Raw genomic sequence first — 13757 nt, 5'->3', positions numbered from 1 at the left:
CCCGGTCCCGGAGCAGTGAGACGAGGGGCCAGAGCGGAGGGGGGGGCGGGGCGAGAGCGGCGCGCTGGGGGAGCGGAGCAGCGAGGCTTGGTGCGGGCCTAGAGCGGCGCCCTGGAGGAACGAGAGGGCTAGCTGGGCCCGGGGTGGGCTGTGCCACAGGGACGGAGGCTAGAGCAGAGCCTCCTCGGAGGACCTGGCGCGTCACGGCGGCCGGAGCGGCCCGCGCGGCGAAGAGAGCGGGGCTAGCGCGCCCCTAGCGGTGGCGGATCAGCGAGAGGAGGTCGCCGAGCGGCCCAGTCCACCGCCGCACCAACGAGCGGAGCGACCAGAGCGGCCTGTGCTGGCCACAGAGCCGCCGCGGCGGGGAGGAGCAACTGCAGCCCCCGGCGGCAGACCCAGGCGTCCTGCTGCCCCCCCCCCCCCTCCACCCCCGTGTCCCGGCCGCACGGACCCCCGTGTCCCGATCCCAAAGAACCCCCCGTGTCCCGGCCCCCGCCCCCAGGGACCCCCAGGTCCCAGCCCCCCAACCCCAAGCCCCTTCCCCCGTCCAGCCCCCCCACCCCCAGGGTCCCCAGTGTCCGCCCCCCCCCCCCCCGGTGCCATGGACCCCTGGATCCGGTGTCCCGCCCCCCCCCCACTCACTCCACAGCCCCATAGAAACACGAGAATCCTCTTTATTTTGGCAAAATCCTTCTTTCCAGAAATGGGGGGCTGGGGGGGGCCACTGGGGGGCAGACCTGGCCCCATTGCGCCCCAGGGTGGGGGGACCAAAGGGGGGCAAGAGTGCTGAACCCCTCCCCCGGCATGGGGGGATGGGGCGCCCCACATTCATCCTGCCGGGGACTGGGGGGGGCTAGGACCTTTCTATGGGGCAGGGATGATCCCAATGGGGCGGGATTTGGGGTCCTACTGGGGAAGGACTTGGGGGTCGTTGGGGGCAGGATCTGGGGATCCCAATGGCACAGGATCTGGGGTCCCACTGGGGAAGAATTTGGGGAGGATTTGGGGACCTTTTGGGGCAGGATTTGAGTACCCCTTGGGAAAGGACTTGGGGGTCCCTTGGGGCAGGATTTTGGGCTCCCAATGGGGCAGGATTTGGGGTCCCACTGGGGCAGGACTTGGGGGTCCCTTGGGGCAGGATTCGGAGACCCCAAGGGACAGGACTTGGGGGATCCCAATGGGGCAGGATTTGGGGTCCCACTGGGACAGGATCCAGGGGTCCCTTGGGGCAGGATCCAGGCACCCCATGGGACAGGAGGTGGGGGCCCCGTGGGGCAGGATCTGGGGAGGCCGTGGGGCAGGGCCCGGGGCCCCCCGCGGCAGGGGGGCTACAAGTGCCGGGCCCCCGCCGTGTGCATGCTGAAGTACTCGGTGAAGCCGTTGTGGGCGGCCAGCTGGGGGGCCTGCAGCTGGCAGGGGGGCCGCGGGCCCTCGCCCCCTGGCCCCGCACCCTTGGGGGGCGCCCGGGGGGGGGCCCCCAGCTCTGCCGTGGTCACCACGCGCCCAGCGGGGGGCCCCCGCTCTGCCACTGGCGTCTCCTCCACCTGCTTCCGTGCCTGCCGGGGGGGGGAACACAGAGAGGTGGGCATGGGGGGAGTCCCAGGTGTGGGGGTACAGGGGACCCCCGGGGGCACGGCTGGCTAGGGAGGGACCCCCACCACCCCTGGGGCAAGGACAGCTATGGGGGGTCCCCATCCAGCTGCAGGACCCCAAGGCTATGGGGGGACCCCCACCATCCCTGGGGCAGGGACAGTCATGGGTGGACCCCATCCAGCTGCAGAACTCCAAGGTTGGGGGTCCCAATCCAGCTGCAGGACCCCAAGGCTATGGGAGGACCTCCACCATCCCTGGGGCAGGGACAGCTATGGGGGGACCCCCTCCAGCTCTGGGGTTGGTTATGGGGGTCCCCACCCAGCTGCAGGACCCCGAGGTTTTGGGGACCCCTCTGTCCCAGGGCAAGGACAGCTATGGGGGGACCCCAACCACCTGCAGGACCCCAAGTCTACAGGGGGACCCCATCCAACTACAGGACCACTGGGCTATGGGGGTCCCCATCCATCTGCAGGGCCCAGATGTTATGGGGGGGACCCATCCAGCTGCAGGACCCCAAGGTCTTGGGACCCCCTCCATCCCAGGGCAGGGACAGCTATGGGGGGGTCCCATCCATCTGCAGGACCCCAAGGTTGGGGGGGACCCCATCTAGCTGCAGGATCCTGAGGTCTTGGAGACCCCTCCATCCCGGGTCCCCGACTCACGGTGGCGGCACCGCCAGGGCCCTGGGGGATGGAGAAGAGCTCGGTGAAGTTGGGCACGGAGTCACTGATGAAGGTGACATTGCCGTAGACGTGGTGGGGGAACTTGGCACCCGCTGCCCCCTCCTCCACGATGCCGATCTGCGACGTCCGCACGTGGTAGGGGAAGTTCTTGTTGGCCGCCGAGGGCCGCGTCATCACCTGGGGGACGTCAGTCACAGCCCGTTGGGGCGCCCCATGGATCAGGGTGCCCTATGGGTCAGGTTCCCCCATGGACTGGGATGTCTGGTGGGTCAGGGGCCCCCATGGATCGGGGTGCCCTATGGGTCCAGGTCCCCTAGGGATTGGGGTGTCCCAGGCATTGGGGCACTCTAGGGTTTGGGTCCCCCATGGGTCAGGGTGCCCTGTACTTCAGGATGCCCTATGGGTTGGCTGCCCCATGGCCTGGGATGCCCCATGGAGCAGGGTGCCCCACGGATCGGTGCGGTTGCTACAAGAGGGTCTCATCCCGGGGTTGGGGGCTCCCCAGGGAGGTGGTGCGGGCAGAAGGGGTCCGTGGGGTGCGGGGTGCCCTGTGGGGCCCGGGGGGGCTCTGTGGGGCCCGGGGGGGCCCTTGGGGGTGCACTGTGGGGCGCAGGGGGCTCACCAGGAAGACGGCATGGGCGTAGAGGTGGATTCCCAGCTGGATCCCATTGACGATCTTCTCCCGCGCCCACTTGGGGATCCCGAAGTTGGCAATCAGCGCCGTCACCGGCACCGCGAAGAACCTGGTGGCCGGGAGCACCCTCGTGCGCGCCCTCGTGCATGCCTGAACCCTCGTGCACACCCTTGTGCACACCCTCGTGCATGTCTGCACCCTCATGCACACCCCATGCAAACCCACACCCCCTCGTGCACACCTGCGCTCTCGTGCAAACCCCGTGGAAACCTGTGTGCCTTCCTGCATGCCTGTGCCCCTTGTGCAACCCCGTGCAAGCCCCTGCCCCGTGCAAACCTGTCCTGTTGTGCAACCCTCTGCAAACCCCAGCCCTGTGCAAACCCATCCCAGTGTGCAAACATGTGCAAACCGCAGCCCCATGCAAACCCCAGCCTCGTGCAAAGCCGTGCTGCTGTGAATCCCTGTGCAAAACCCCAGCCCCGTGCAAACACATTCTGTCGTGCAAACCCATGCAGTCATGCAAACCCCAGCCCCGTGCAAAGCCGTGCTGCTGTGCAAACCCCAGCCCCATGCAAACCATCCTGTCGTGCAAAGCTGTGCTGCCGTGAATCCCCGTGCAAACCCCAGCCCTGTGCAAACCCGTGCTGCCACGCACCCCCGTGCACCCCCCCCACGGCGGCGCCCTCCCTTGTGTGCTCACCAGAGTGTGTAGGCGGCGAAGAAGGGCACGTAGAAGGGCTGCTTCTCGGGGAACTGCTTGAGGGTGATGAGGATGGCGTAGCAGAACCACACGTAGGCCAGGAACTGCAGGGCGATGAGCCCGTAGCCCGCTGGCGACTCGTAGGTGTACAGCACCTGCGCGGGGTCGAAGAACTGCCCGGGGGGCCAGGGTGAGCAGGGCGGCCCCATGGCGCAGCCCCCCAGCACGGCCCCCAGCGCCGCTCACCTCGGCCTCGTAGATGAGCAGCACCACGTGGGTGATGGAGTAGAGCGTCATGTAGACCGAGAGCTTCACCGAGCCCGTGTGGCTGATGCGGCCCCTGGGCGAGTGCCGTCAGCGGGGCACCCCACGGCTGCCCCACGGCCGCCTGGGCGGCACTGCACAGCCGGCCCCAGCCCCAGAGCTGCCCCAGGGCTGCCCCCTGCATCCCATAGCTGGTCCCTGCGCCCCTATGGCCACCCCATAGCTGGCCCTGGCACCCCATAGCTGCCCCATAGCCATCCCCTGCACCCCTTTGGCCACCCCATAGCTAGCCCCAAGCCCCATAGCCACCCCCCACCCATCCCCTGCACCACAGGGCTGCCCCCTGCACCCCACGGCTGCCCCCCGGCGCCCCCCGGTACCTGGTGACAGTGAAGCCCTTCCCCAGCAGGATCAGCATCAGCAGGAAGATGAGGAAGCTGACGGAGAACAGCAGCTTGGCTGGGGGCGAGAGGGCGGCTGGGCACGGCGTGTGCACGGGCCCCGCGCTGGCACGTGCAGCACCATTCACACACAGCCATGCATGGGAGCCACGTTCGCACGTGCAGCCGCACACGGGAGCTGCGCTTGCACCTGCAGCGCCAGGCATGCACAGGGCACGGGGAGCCGCGTGTGCATGCGCAGCACCGTGCACCTGGGGCTGTGCACAGAGCCACGCTCTCATGTGCAGGGCCATGCACAGGAGCCATGCATGCATGCAGTGCATGGGGAGCTGCATGTGCAGCACCGTGCATGGGAGCCATGCATGTATGAAGTGCACAGGGAGCTGCTCTCACACACGCATCACCGTGCATGGGAGCTGTGTATGCACACGATGCACAGGGAGCTGCACTCACACGCGGTGCACGAGGAGCTGTGCATGCACGTGGTACATGGGGAACTGCGCATGCAGCGCCATGCATGGGAGCTTTGCATGCACACGGTGCACAAGGAGCCACGCGTGCACACAGTGCACGAGGAGCCGTGCGTGCAGCACCGTGCACGAGGAGCCATGCATGCACACAGTGTACAAGGAGCTGCGTGTGCAGCACCATGCACCTACCCAGGATCTTGAGGCTGGCGTTGCCCACGCCGTCGCAGGCGTACTGGCCCCAGTAGCCGCAGCAGAGGAGCAGGCTGAGCACTGGGGGCAGAGGGGGGGTGAGCGGGGCCCCCCCGCGCCCCCCCCACACCCCCTCAGCCCCCGCTCACCCTCCACGCCGCCCGCCGCCATGAACATCTTGTAGGTGGTGTGCAGCAGCTGCCGGCCCTTCAGCAGGTCTGGGGGGGACACGGGGGGGGGGTCGGCACTGGGACCCCCCTGGCAGCACCGGGACCCCCCCCACCCGGTGAAGCCCCTCCCCCAGCCCCCGCTCACAGCCGAAGTAGCAGGAGACGAGGAAGATGAGGACGAAGATGAGGAGGAAGGTGATGTCCGTCTCCAGGATGCCTGGGGGGGGGGCAAGCAGGAGGGTTGGGACTCACCCCCCCGGCCCCCACCACAAGGTACCCCCCCAAAACACCCATGTGCAGATCCACAATTACCCCCCCGCATTGCAAACTCCCACCCCACCCCACAGTTACTCCCCATTGGAGCCCCCTGACCCACAATTACTCCCCCTGCGTTGCAACCCCCCCACTCCACCCCACAGTTAACCCCCCACTGCAACCCCCAGACCCACAGTTACCCCCCCTGCATTGCAGACCCCCCCCCCCGGGCTGAGGCCGCACCAAACTCGTCAGCGGAGAAGTGCCGGGTCCAGAAGGATTTCCCGTTGGTGAGAACCATCTCGTACTCCAGCTGCAGCCCGTCGCCCTGAGCACGGGAACGGGAGGATGAGGAGGACGATGGGGACGAGGATGAAGGGGTGAAGATGAACAAGAGAACAGGATGAGGATGAGGATGAAGGGGTGAGGACAAGGATGAAGGGATGAGGAGGATGAAGGGACGAGGACGAGGACAAGGACGATGGGACGAGGATGAAGGGATGAGAATGAGGAGGATGAAGGGATGAGGATGAGGAAGAAGATGAAGATGAGGACAAGGAGGACAGGACGAGGACAAGGAGGATGGGATGAGGATGAAGATGATGAGGATGCTGGGATGAGGATGAGGAGGATGAAGGGATAAGGATGAGGAAGAAGATGAAGACAAGGACAAGGAGGATGGGACGAGGACAAGGAGAAGGAGGATGGGACGAGGACAAGGAGGACGGGATGAGGATGAAGATGACAAGGATGCTGGGATGAGGATAAGGAGGATGAAGGGATGAAGATGAGGAAGAAGATAAGGACAAGGAGGACAGGACGAAGACAAGGACAGGACAAGGATGAAGATGACAAGGATGCTGGGATGAGGATGAGGAAGAAGATGACGACAAGAACAAGGAGAACAGGACAAGGACAAGGAGGAAGATGATAAGGATGAAGATGACGAGGATGCAAAGGATGAAGGGATGAAGATGAGGAAGAAGATGAAGACAAGGACAAGGAGGACGGGACGAGGAAGAAGACGAGAAAGAAGACAAGGAAGGGGATGAAGACAGGGACGATGAGGAGGAGGATGAGGCCACTCACCCCGCACTTGCTGAGGGCCACGTACCACCAGCGCTCCCGCACGGAGCGGAAGCTGCGGCCACTGGCGCAGCTCAGGTACCGCACCGAGTCCTGCAGCAGCACCTGCGCCGGGGGGGGGAAGACACCGGGGGGGGGACAACATGGGGCCGGTGAGTGCCATGGCCCCCCCGGCCCCCCCGCGGCCCCCCCAGACCCGCTCACCTGGCAGCCGGACCAGGCGTATGCCGTGGTCAGGTTGATGACCTGGTTGTTCTCCGGCCGGATCACCGACTCCTTCGCCAGGCAGTCCTGGATGGGGGGAATATTGAGGGGGGGGAGTGGGCACGGGACCCCCCCACCCCAGCCGGCCCCGTGCGGACACCCCCCAAAAGGTGCCGAGACCCTGCAGCCCCCGAATGTGCACCAGTATCACCCCCCCTCCCAGTATCATCCCCCTATTCCCAGTATAACTCCCCCAAACGTGCACCAGTTATCACCCCCCTGCTCCCAGTATCACCCCCCCCAGTATAACCCCCCTCCCAGTATCACCCCCCACTCCCAGTATGCGCCTGGACCGCCCAGGCACAGTGTAGAGACCTCCTGCACCCCAAAATGCCCCCCCAGACCTTATTATGCCCCCCAGACCCCCAACACAGCCCCAGACCCCCACAAACCTCCCAGACCCACATGAACCCCAAATCTTGCATAGCCTCTTTACACCCCCCAGACCCCCAATACACCCCCCAGACTCCCCAAAAATCCAAACCTTGCACATTCCCTATCCACTCCCAGACCCCAATACAGTCCCCAATCCCCCTGGACCCCAATGAAGCCCCAGACCCCAATGAACCCCAAATCTTGCACATCCCTGATATACCCCCGGCCCCCCAATATACCCCTCGACCCCCCATATGCCCCAAGAAGCAATGCACCCCAGTCCCTGCACATCCCCAATTTATGCTCAGACCCCAATATAAGTCCCAGACCCCAACACACCCCCAGACCCCGATATAGGTCCCAGATCCCAATATAGATCCTGGACCCCAAAGCATCTGTGGACCCCAGTGCACCCCCAGACCCCAATACACCCCTGGACCCCAGTATAGGTCCTGGACCCCAATGCACCCCCAGACCCCAATATAGGTCCCAGACCCCAATGCACCCCCAGACCCCAATATGGGTCCCGGACCTCAATGCACCCCCAGACCCCAGTACACCCCTTGACCCCAATATAGGTCCTGAACCCCAATGCACCCCTGGATCCCAATATAGGTCCCAGATCCCAATATAGGTCCCGGACCCCAGCGCACCCCCGGGCCCCACCTTGTTGCCCTTCTTGTAGACCGCGGGCCATTGCGAGGGGTCGTCGAAGTAGAGCAGGATGTTTTCGCAGCACTTGGCCTGGGGGGGGGGCAGATGGGGGGAGGATCAGCCGGGCAGAGGGGACCCAGGCGTCCGGGCTGGGGGAGCAGGCCTGGCACTCACCTCCGGGTATCGGAACCGGAAATCCAGGCGCCCGTAGTCGGACAGAAAGCAGAAGCGGGTCAGGAACACCCAGTCCTGGGGGGGGGGTCGGGGGGGTTAGGGGTGGCCGAGACCCCCGGCGGCCAGGCTGTGCCCACCCACGGACCCCACTGCCGGGGACCCAGGCGTCTGGGGGCTCCCCTGCACCCCCCTGCTGCCCCCTGGGGACCCAGGCATCCTGCCCCCCCCCCCCCCCCGTGAAGGGGACCCAGGCGTCTGGGCAGCCGGCTGCCATCCGATCGCCCCGTGACCATGGTGACGCGGCCTCCCGGCAGGGCCCAGGCCTGGGGCACTGGGGGGGGGGACATGGGGGTGCCGGCGGGGGCACCGCCATCCCCACGACCCTCACATCCCGCCGTTGTCATGGCAACGGCCCTGCTCCAGGTTTCCAAGGCAACAGGCCGAGCAGGCCCAGAAGGGAGCCGGGAATGTCGGGGGGGGGGGAGATGGGGGGGTTCCCTCTAATTGACCCCCCCTCCTCAGCCCCACATTGCCCCCCACATCCTTCCGGGACCCCTCTCTCCAGCCCCACATTGCCCCCCACATCCTCCAGGACCCCCCCAATGCCCCACATTGCCCCCTCCGGACCCCAAACCGGGCCCTGCACCCAGAGAAGCCGGGACGGGGAGGGTCCGGCCCCGTTTCGGAGGATTTCACCCCAAACGTGCCCTGGGGGTAACGGGACTCCCGGGGCTGGAGACTCCCACCAGGAGCGGGCCAAGAGCTGCCCCCCTCCCAGTCTGCCCAGTGCCCCCTCCCAGTGCCCCCACTGCCCCCCTCCCAGGCACATGGTAGGATGGGACTGGGGGGACTGGACTGGAGCCAATTTGGGGGTCCCACCACAGCCTCGGTACTGGCAGGGCAGTGCCAAGGGGAGGGTCACCCTGTGCCCCCCGGGATGGTGCACAGGGGTCCCAGTGCCGTGGGGCACCCGGTGCAGAATGGGGTGCTCTGGGGCAAAGGGGTCATGGGGCAAAATGGGGGGACGCGGGGCAAAACGGGGGGACGCGGGGCAAAACGGGACCTGGAGCCGGGGGGGGGACGGTGTAAAATGAGGGCGCCTGGTGCAAAACGGGGAGGGGGGCCCGGTGCAACGGGGGGGACCCGGTGCATAAATGGGGGTCCCGGTGCAAAGCGGGAAGGGAGCCCCGGTGCAACGGGGGACCTGGTGCAAAACGGGGATGCTGGCGCAAAACGGGGAGGGAGCCCCGGTGCAAGGGGGGATCCGTTGCAAAGAGGGTCCCGGTGCAAAACAGGGATCCGGTGCAACGGGGAATCCGGTGCAAAGCGGGGAGGGAGCCCCGGTGCAAAGGGGGTCCCGATGCAGCGCGGCCCGGTTCGGCCCGGCCCCGCTCACCTCCTTGGTGCTGATGTTGCCGCGGACGTACTTGGCCCCGGCGCCGGCGGGCAGGAGCAGGAGCGGGAGCAGGAGCGGGAGCAGCGCGGGGCCCCCCCGCGCCGCCCCCCCGGGCCGCGCCGGGCCCCGCCGCGGCGGCCGCAGGCCCATCGCCGTCCGCGCCCCAACCGGAGCCGGAGCCGGAGCCGCCGTGCGCGCTCCCGGGCGCGGCACCGGCACCGGCACCGGCACCGCCCCCCGGTACCGGCACCGGCACCGGCACCGCCCCCTCGGGGACTGGCGCCGCCTCCCCGGTGCCGCCCCCTCCGGTACCGGCACCGGCACCGGCACCGGCACCGGCACCGGCACTGCCCCCCAGTCCCGGCACCGCCCCCCGGTACCGGCACCGGTACCGCCCCCCCCGTACCGCCCCCTCTAGTACCGGTACCGGCACCAGCAGGGGAGACAGTCCAGGGGACCCACCAGCCCAGTGCCTTCGTCCCAGTATAACCCAGTGCAACCCAGTGCCCTCCTCTCTGCATAACCTGGTGCAACCCAGCACTCTGCTCCCAGTATAACCCAGTGCGACCCAGCACCCTGCTCCCAGTGAAACCCAGTTCAGATCCAGGGCTGGTGCCCTGGCACGGGGCGGGGGACAGGCTGGGGGGGCCCGCGCCCCCCTCCGCCAACCCTTCCCGCCAGCAGCGGAATCAAAACCGGGGGGGAAAGTCCTGCAGGAGGCGGGAGGGGAAGCGAAAACAGCACGTGGGGGCAGCGGGGGGCTGCCAGGCTGGGACCCCCCCAGGAGGCCCTGCCGAGCCCGGGGGGTCCCGGCTCCTGTTGGCGCTGCCTGGGGTCTCCCAGGCTGCGTCCCACCGCCCCCCCGGCATGGCTGCCAGGGACCATGGCCCGCGTCGCCCCCGGAGCCCCCCCGGCTCCCGAAACACCACGTGGCAGGTGTCTGCAACAGAAAGCGATACCCCACGGTTCCCTTTTCCACCCTCTGAAGAACAAAGCGCCTGAGGAAGAGGGGCAGAGAGCCCGTGGCACCGGCCGGCGGGGCACCAAGGTAGGCACCGCTCAGCCCCGCGCTCCCACCCCCCGGCGTCCAGGCCCCCGGCCCGCGCAGGACCCTGGCATCCCCATCCCCGCCTTGGGACCCAGGCATCCGGGCCCCCAGACCACCCAGGACCCCGGCGTCCCCATCCCCGGATCGGGACCCAGGCGTCCGGGCCCCCAGACCACCCAGGACCCCAGCGTCCCCATCCCCGGATCGGGACCCAGGTGTCCGGGCCCCCAGACCCCCAGGACCCCGGCGTCCCTATCCCCAGCTTGGGACCCAGGTGTCTGGGTCCCTAAGCTCCTGCCCTGCCTGCCCAAGACCCCGGCGTCCCCTGCCCAGCTTGGGACCCTGGTGTCTGTCTCTGCCGTGGGGGTGCGAGGGACCGAGGTGGTGCCGTTGTTCGCAGGCACGGGGCAGGATGCGTCCCCTCCTGGCGCTGTGGGTCTCGGTGCTGCTGGGCACGCCGGGGGGCTCAGCCTACGGTTTCCGGAACTGCATCCAGACGGCACGGGACGCCGGCAGCTTCCGCTGCATCCAGCGCTTCGTGCGGGACATCGGCAGCGCGGTGGGCGACCTGCCACCAGGTGCCACGGCCGTCAACGTCTCGCACAACGCCATCCGCCGCCTGCCGCCCGGTGCCCTGACCCACCTGCCCCGGCTGCGGCGCCTCGACCTGGCCTTCAACCAGCTGCAGGAGGTGGAGCAGGGGGCTTTCACGGGCCTCGGGGCGCTGGCCACGCTCGACCTGTCCCACAACCGCCTGGCCGGGCTGGCCGCGGGCGCCTTCCAGGGGCTCGCCAACCTCTCCTGCCTGCTGCTGCACCACAACCTGCTCAGCACCCTGGGCTCCGGCATCTTCCAGCCGCTGGCCAACCTGCGCTCCCTGGTCCTGCACAACAACCACCTGCAGAGCTTTGGCGAGGTGGCCAGCAGCGTGCAGAACCTGCGGCAGCTCCGGGAGCTGGACGCGTGCAAAAACAACCTGACTTCGCTGGGGCCCGGCCCCCTCCTGCCCTCGTCCCTGCTTGTCCTGCGCCTCTGCAACAACTCGCTGGTGGGCGTCAGTGGCGCCAGCCCCGACCTGCTGCGCGGCGTCAGGGTGCTGGACCTGTCCTACAACAACATCTCCGACGTGGAGTCCTTCGCCCGGGTCCGCTTCCAGAACCTCAGCTGGCTCCAGCTGCTGGGGAACCCCCTGGACGTCTTCCGCCTGCTGAACGTCTCCGACGTGCGGCCCCGCAGCGTGGACTACTCCGGCCTGGCATTGGGCAACGAGAGCGTGAGCGAGCTGTGCTGGTACCTGCAGGGCGCCAGGCTGAGGCAGCTCCGGCTGCACCGGAACGGCATCCAGGCCCTGCGGCAGGGCACTTTCGCCCCATGCCCGCGCTTCGGCACCCTGGACCTCTCGTGGAACGAGCTGCGCTCGGTGGGCTGCGTGGCGGAGCTGCTGAGCCGGGGGCAGCGGCAGGGGCTGCGGAGCCTGGTGGTGGAGCACAACCTCCTGAAACGCCTGCCGTCCTGCGAGGCGGGCGCGCGGCTGCCCAGCCTCTACAACATCTCCTTCCGCTTCAACCGCATCCTCACCGTCAGCCGCAGCGCCTTTGCCTATGCCCCTGGCCTCCGCGTCCTGCACCTCAACATCAACAACATCGCCGACCTGCACAAGGGCGCGCTCCAGGGCCTGCACAACCTCACCGAGCTGCGGCTCGACAACAACCTCCTCACCGACCTCTACCAGTCCAGCTTCGCCGACCTGGGCCGGCTCCAGACGCTCAACCTCCGCAACAACCACGTCTCCGTCCTCTTCTCCGACGTCTTCAGCAACCTGAGCCAGCTCCAGACGCTGGACCTGGGGGGGAACAACATCCGGCACTTGACGGGCAAGTCCTTCCAGGGGCTGTGCAGCCTCCGTAAGCTCTACCTGGATGGCAACCACATCCAGGAGATCAGCAGCGACATCTTCCGCCCGGTGCAAGCCACCCTGGAGGTGCTGGATCTGAGGGGCAACAAGCTGCAGTACATCACGAAGCAGCAAAGCCAGCAGCCCCCGTTCATGTACCTGCATCGGCTCTACGACCTCAAGCTGCAGGCCCAGCAGCCCTACGGCCTCAAAATCATCCCCTACAAGTTCTTCCAGGGCCTCACGGCCCTGCGCGCCCTCTTCCTCTCGCAGAACAAGCTGCTCTCCATCCCCTCCGACGTCTTTGATGACCTGGCCCAGCTGCAGTACCTGACGCTGGCCGACAGCAGCAATGGGATGCAGGACTTGCCGCCGGGCATCTTCAAAAACCTCTCCCGCCTGGAGACCCTGGACCTGGAGAACGTGGGGCTCCACTCCCTGACCCTGGAGGTCTTCGGCAACCTCAGCCGCCTGGAGACGCTGAAGCTGGCCAAGAACGAGCTGCAGACGGTCAACCAGAGCGTGGCCCAGCGGCTGAGCGCCCTGCGCTACCTGGACCTGCGCAAGTGCCCGCTGAGCTGCACCTGCGAGAACACCTGGTTCCAGACGTGGCTGAACAACAGCCGGGTGCAGCTGGTGTACCTCTACAACTACACCTGCGGCTCGCGGCAGCAGCCGGCCTATGTGTACAGCTTCGACATGCACGTCTGCTTCCTGGACGTGGGGCTCTACCTGTTCTCAGGCACGGCACCGGCGCTGCTGCTCCTCATGGTGCTGCCGCTGCTCTACCACCGGGCCTACTGGCGCCTCAAGTACCACTTCTACATCCTCCGCTGCTGGGTGAACGAGCGCTGGCGGCGGCAAGAGGAGGAGCAGTACCAGTACGACAGCTTCATCTCCTACAACTCAGCCGACGAGAGCTGGGTGCTGCAGGAGCTGGTGCCCAACCTGGAGCGGGGCAGTGGCCGGGGCTCCTTCCGCCTCTGCCTCCACCACCGCGACTTCAGGCCCGGCAGGAGCATCATCGACAACATCGTGGACAGCATCTACAACAGCCGCAAGACCATCTGCGTCATCAGCCGCAGCTACCTGCAGAGCGAGTGGTGCTCCCTGGAGATCCAGCTGGCCAGCTACCGCCTCTTCGACGAGCTCAAGGACGTGCTGGTCCTGGTCTTCCTGGAGGCCATCCCCAACGCGGAGCTCTCCGCCTACCACCGCATGCGGAAGGTGATGCTGAAGAAGACCTACCTCAGCTGGCCTCCGCAGCCCGAGGCCCAGAAGCTCTTCTGGACGAAGCTCAAAAGGGCCCTGAAAAGCAACTACACGGAGGAAGAGGAGGAAGACTTTGGGGAGGAAGACAAGGTGCTGTAGGCAGTAGAGGCAGCCCAAAGCCTTCCTCTTCCTCCTCGCTTTGCAGCCTCCATCCCCCCCCGGAAAGCATCCCGCTCCCGGGCCGGGGATTCGGAGGAGACTGGGCAGACACGCCGAGGGAGTGGGAGGCTGCAGG

At 67.1% G+C, this 13757-nt stretch overlaps 2 protein-coding genes across 2 annotated transcripts; one reads left to right on the top strand and one right to left on the bottom strand.

Moving 5' to 3' along the window:
* Nucleotides 1–677: 677 nt before the first annotated feature.
* On the bottom strand, nt 678–9458 carry TMEM145 (transmembrane protein 145). Its single transcript, XM_067316857.1, has 15 exons — nt 9309–9458; nt 7913–7987; nt 7751–7828; nt 6650–6736; nt 6449–6550; nt 5603–5687; nt 5250–5321; nt 5084–5152; nt 4935–5015; nt 4255–4333; nt 3857–3950; nt 3611–3783; nt 2899–3019; nt 2256–2453; nt 678–1556 (listed from the first exon to the last, which is right to left on the bottom strand). The coding sequence occupies exons 1-15, from the start codon at nt 9456–9458 to the stop codon at nt 1329–1331; spliced, it is 1692 nt and encodes a 563-aa protein (XP_067172958.1). The 3' UTR covers nt 678–1328.
* Nucleotides 9459–10768: 1310 nt separating this feature from the next.
* LOC106487873 (toll-like receptor 13) lies at nt 10769–13621 on the top strand. Its single transcript, XM_067316856.1, has one exon. It carries the CDS (start codon nt 10769–10771, stop codon nt 13619–13621), a length of 2853 nt encoding a protein of 950 aa, XP_067172957.1.
* Nucleotides 13622–13757: the final 136 nt, after the last annotated feature.

This window comes from Apteryx mantelli, unplaced genomic scaffold (assembly GCF_036417845.1).
Source record: "Apteryx mantelli isolate bAptMan1 unplaced genomic scaffold, bAptMan1.hap1 HAP1_SCAFFOLD_154, whole genome shotgun sequence".
NCBI classification, from domain to species: Eukaryota; Metazoa; Chordata; class Aves; order Apterygiformes; family Apterygidae; genus Apteryx; species Apteryx mantelli.
This window is presented reverse-complemented; position numbering and strand designations above follow the sequence as displayed.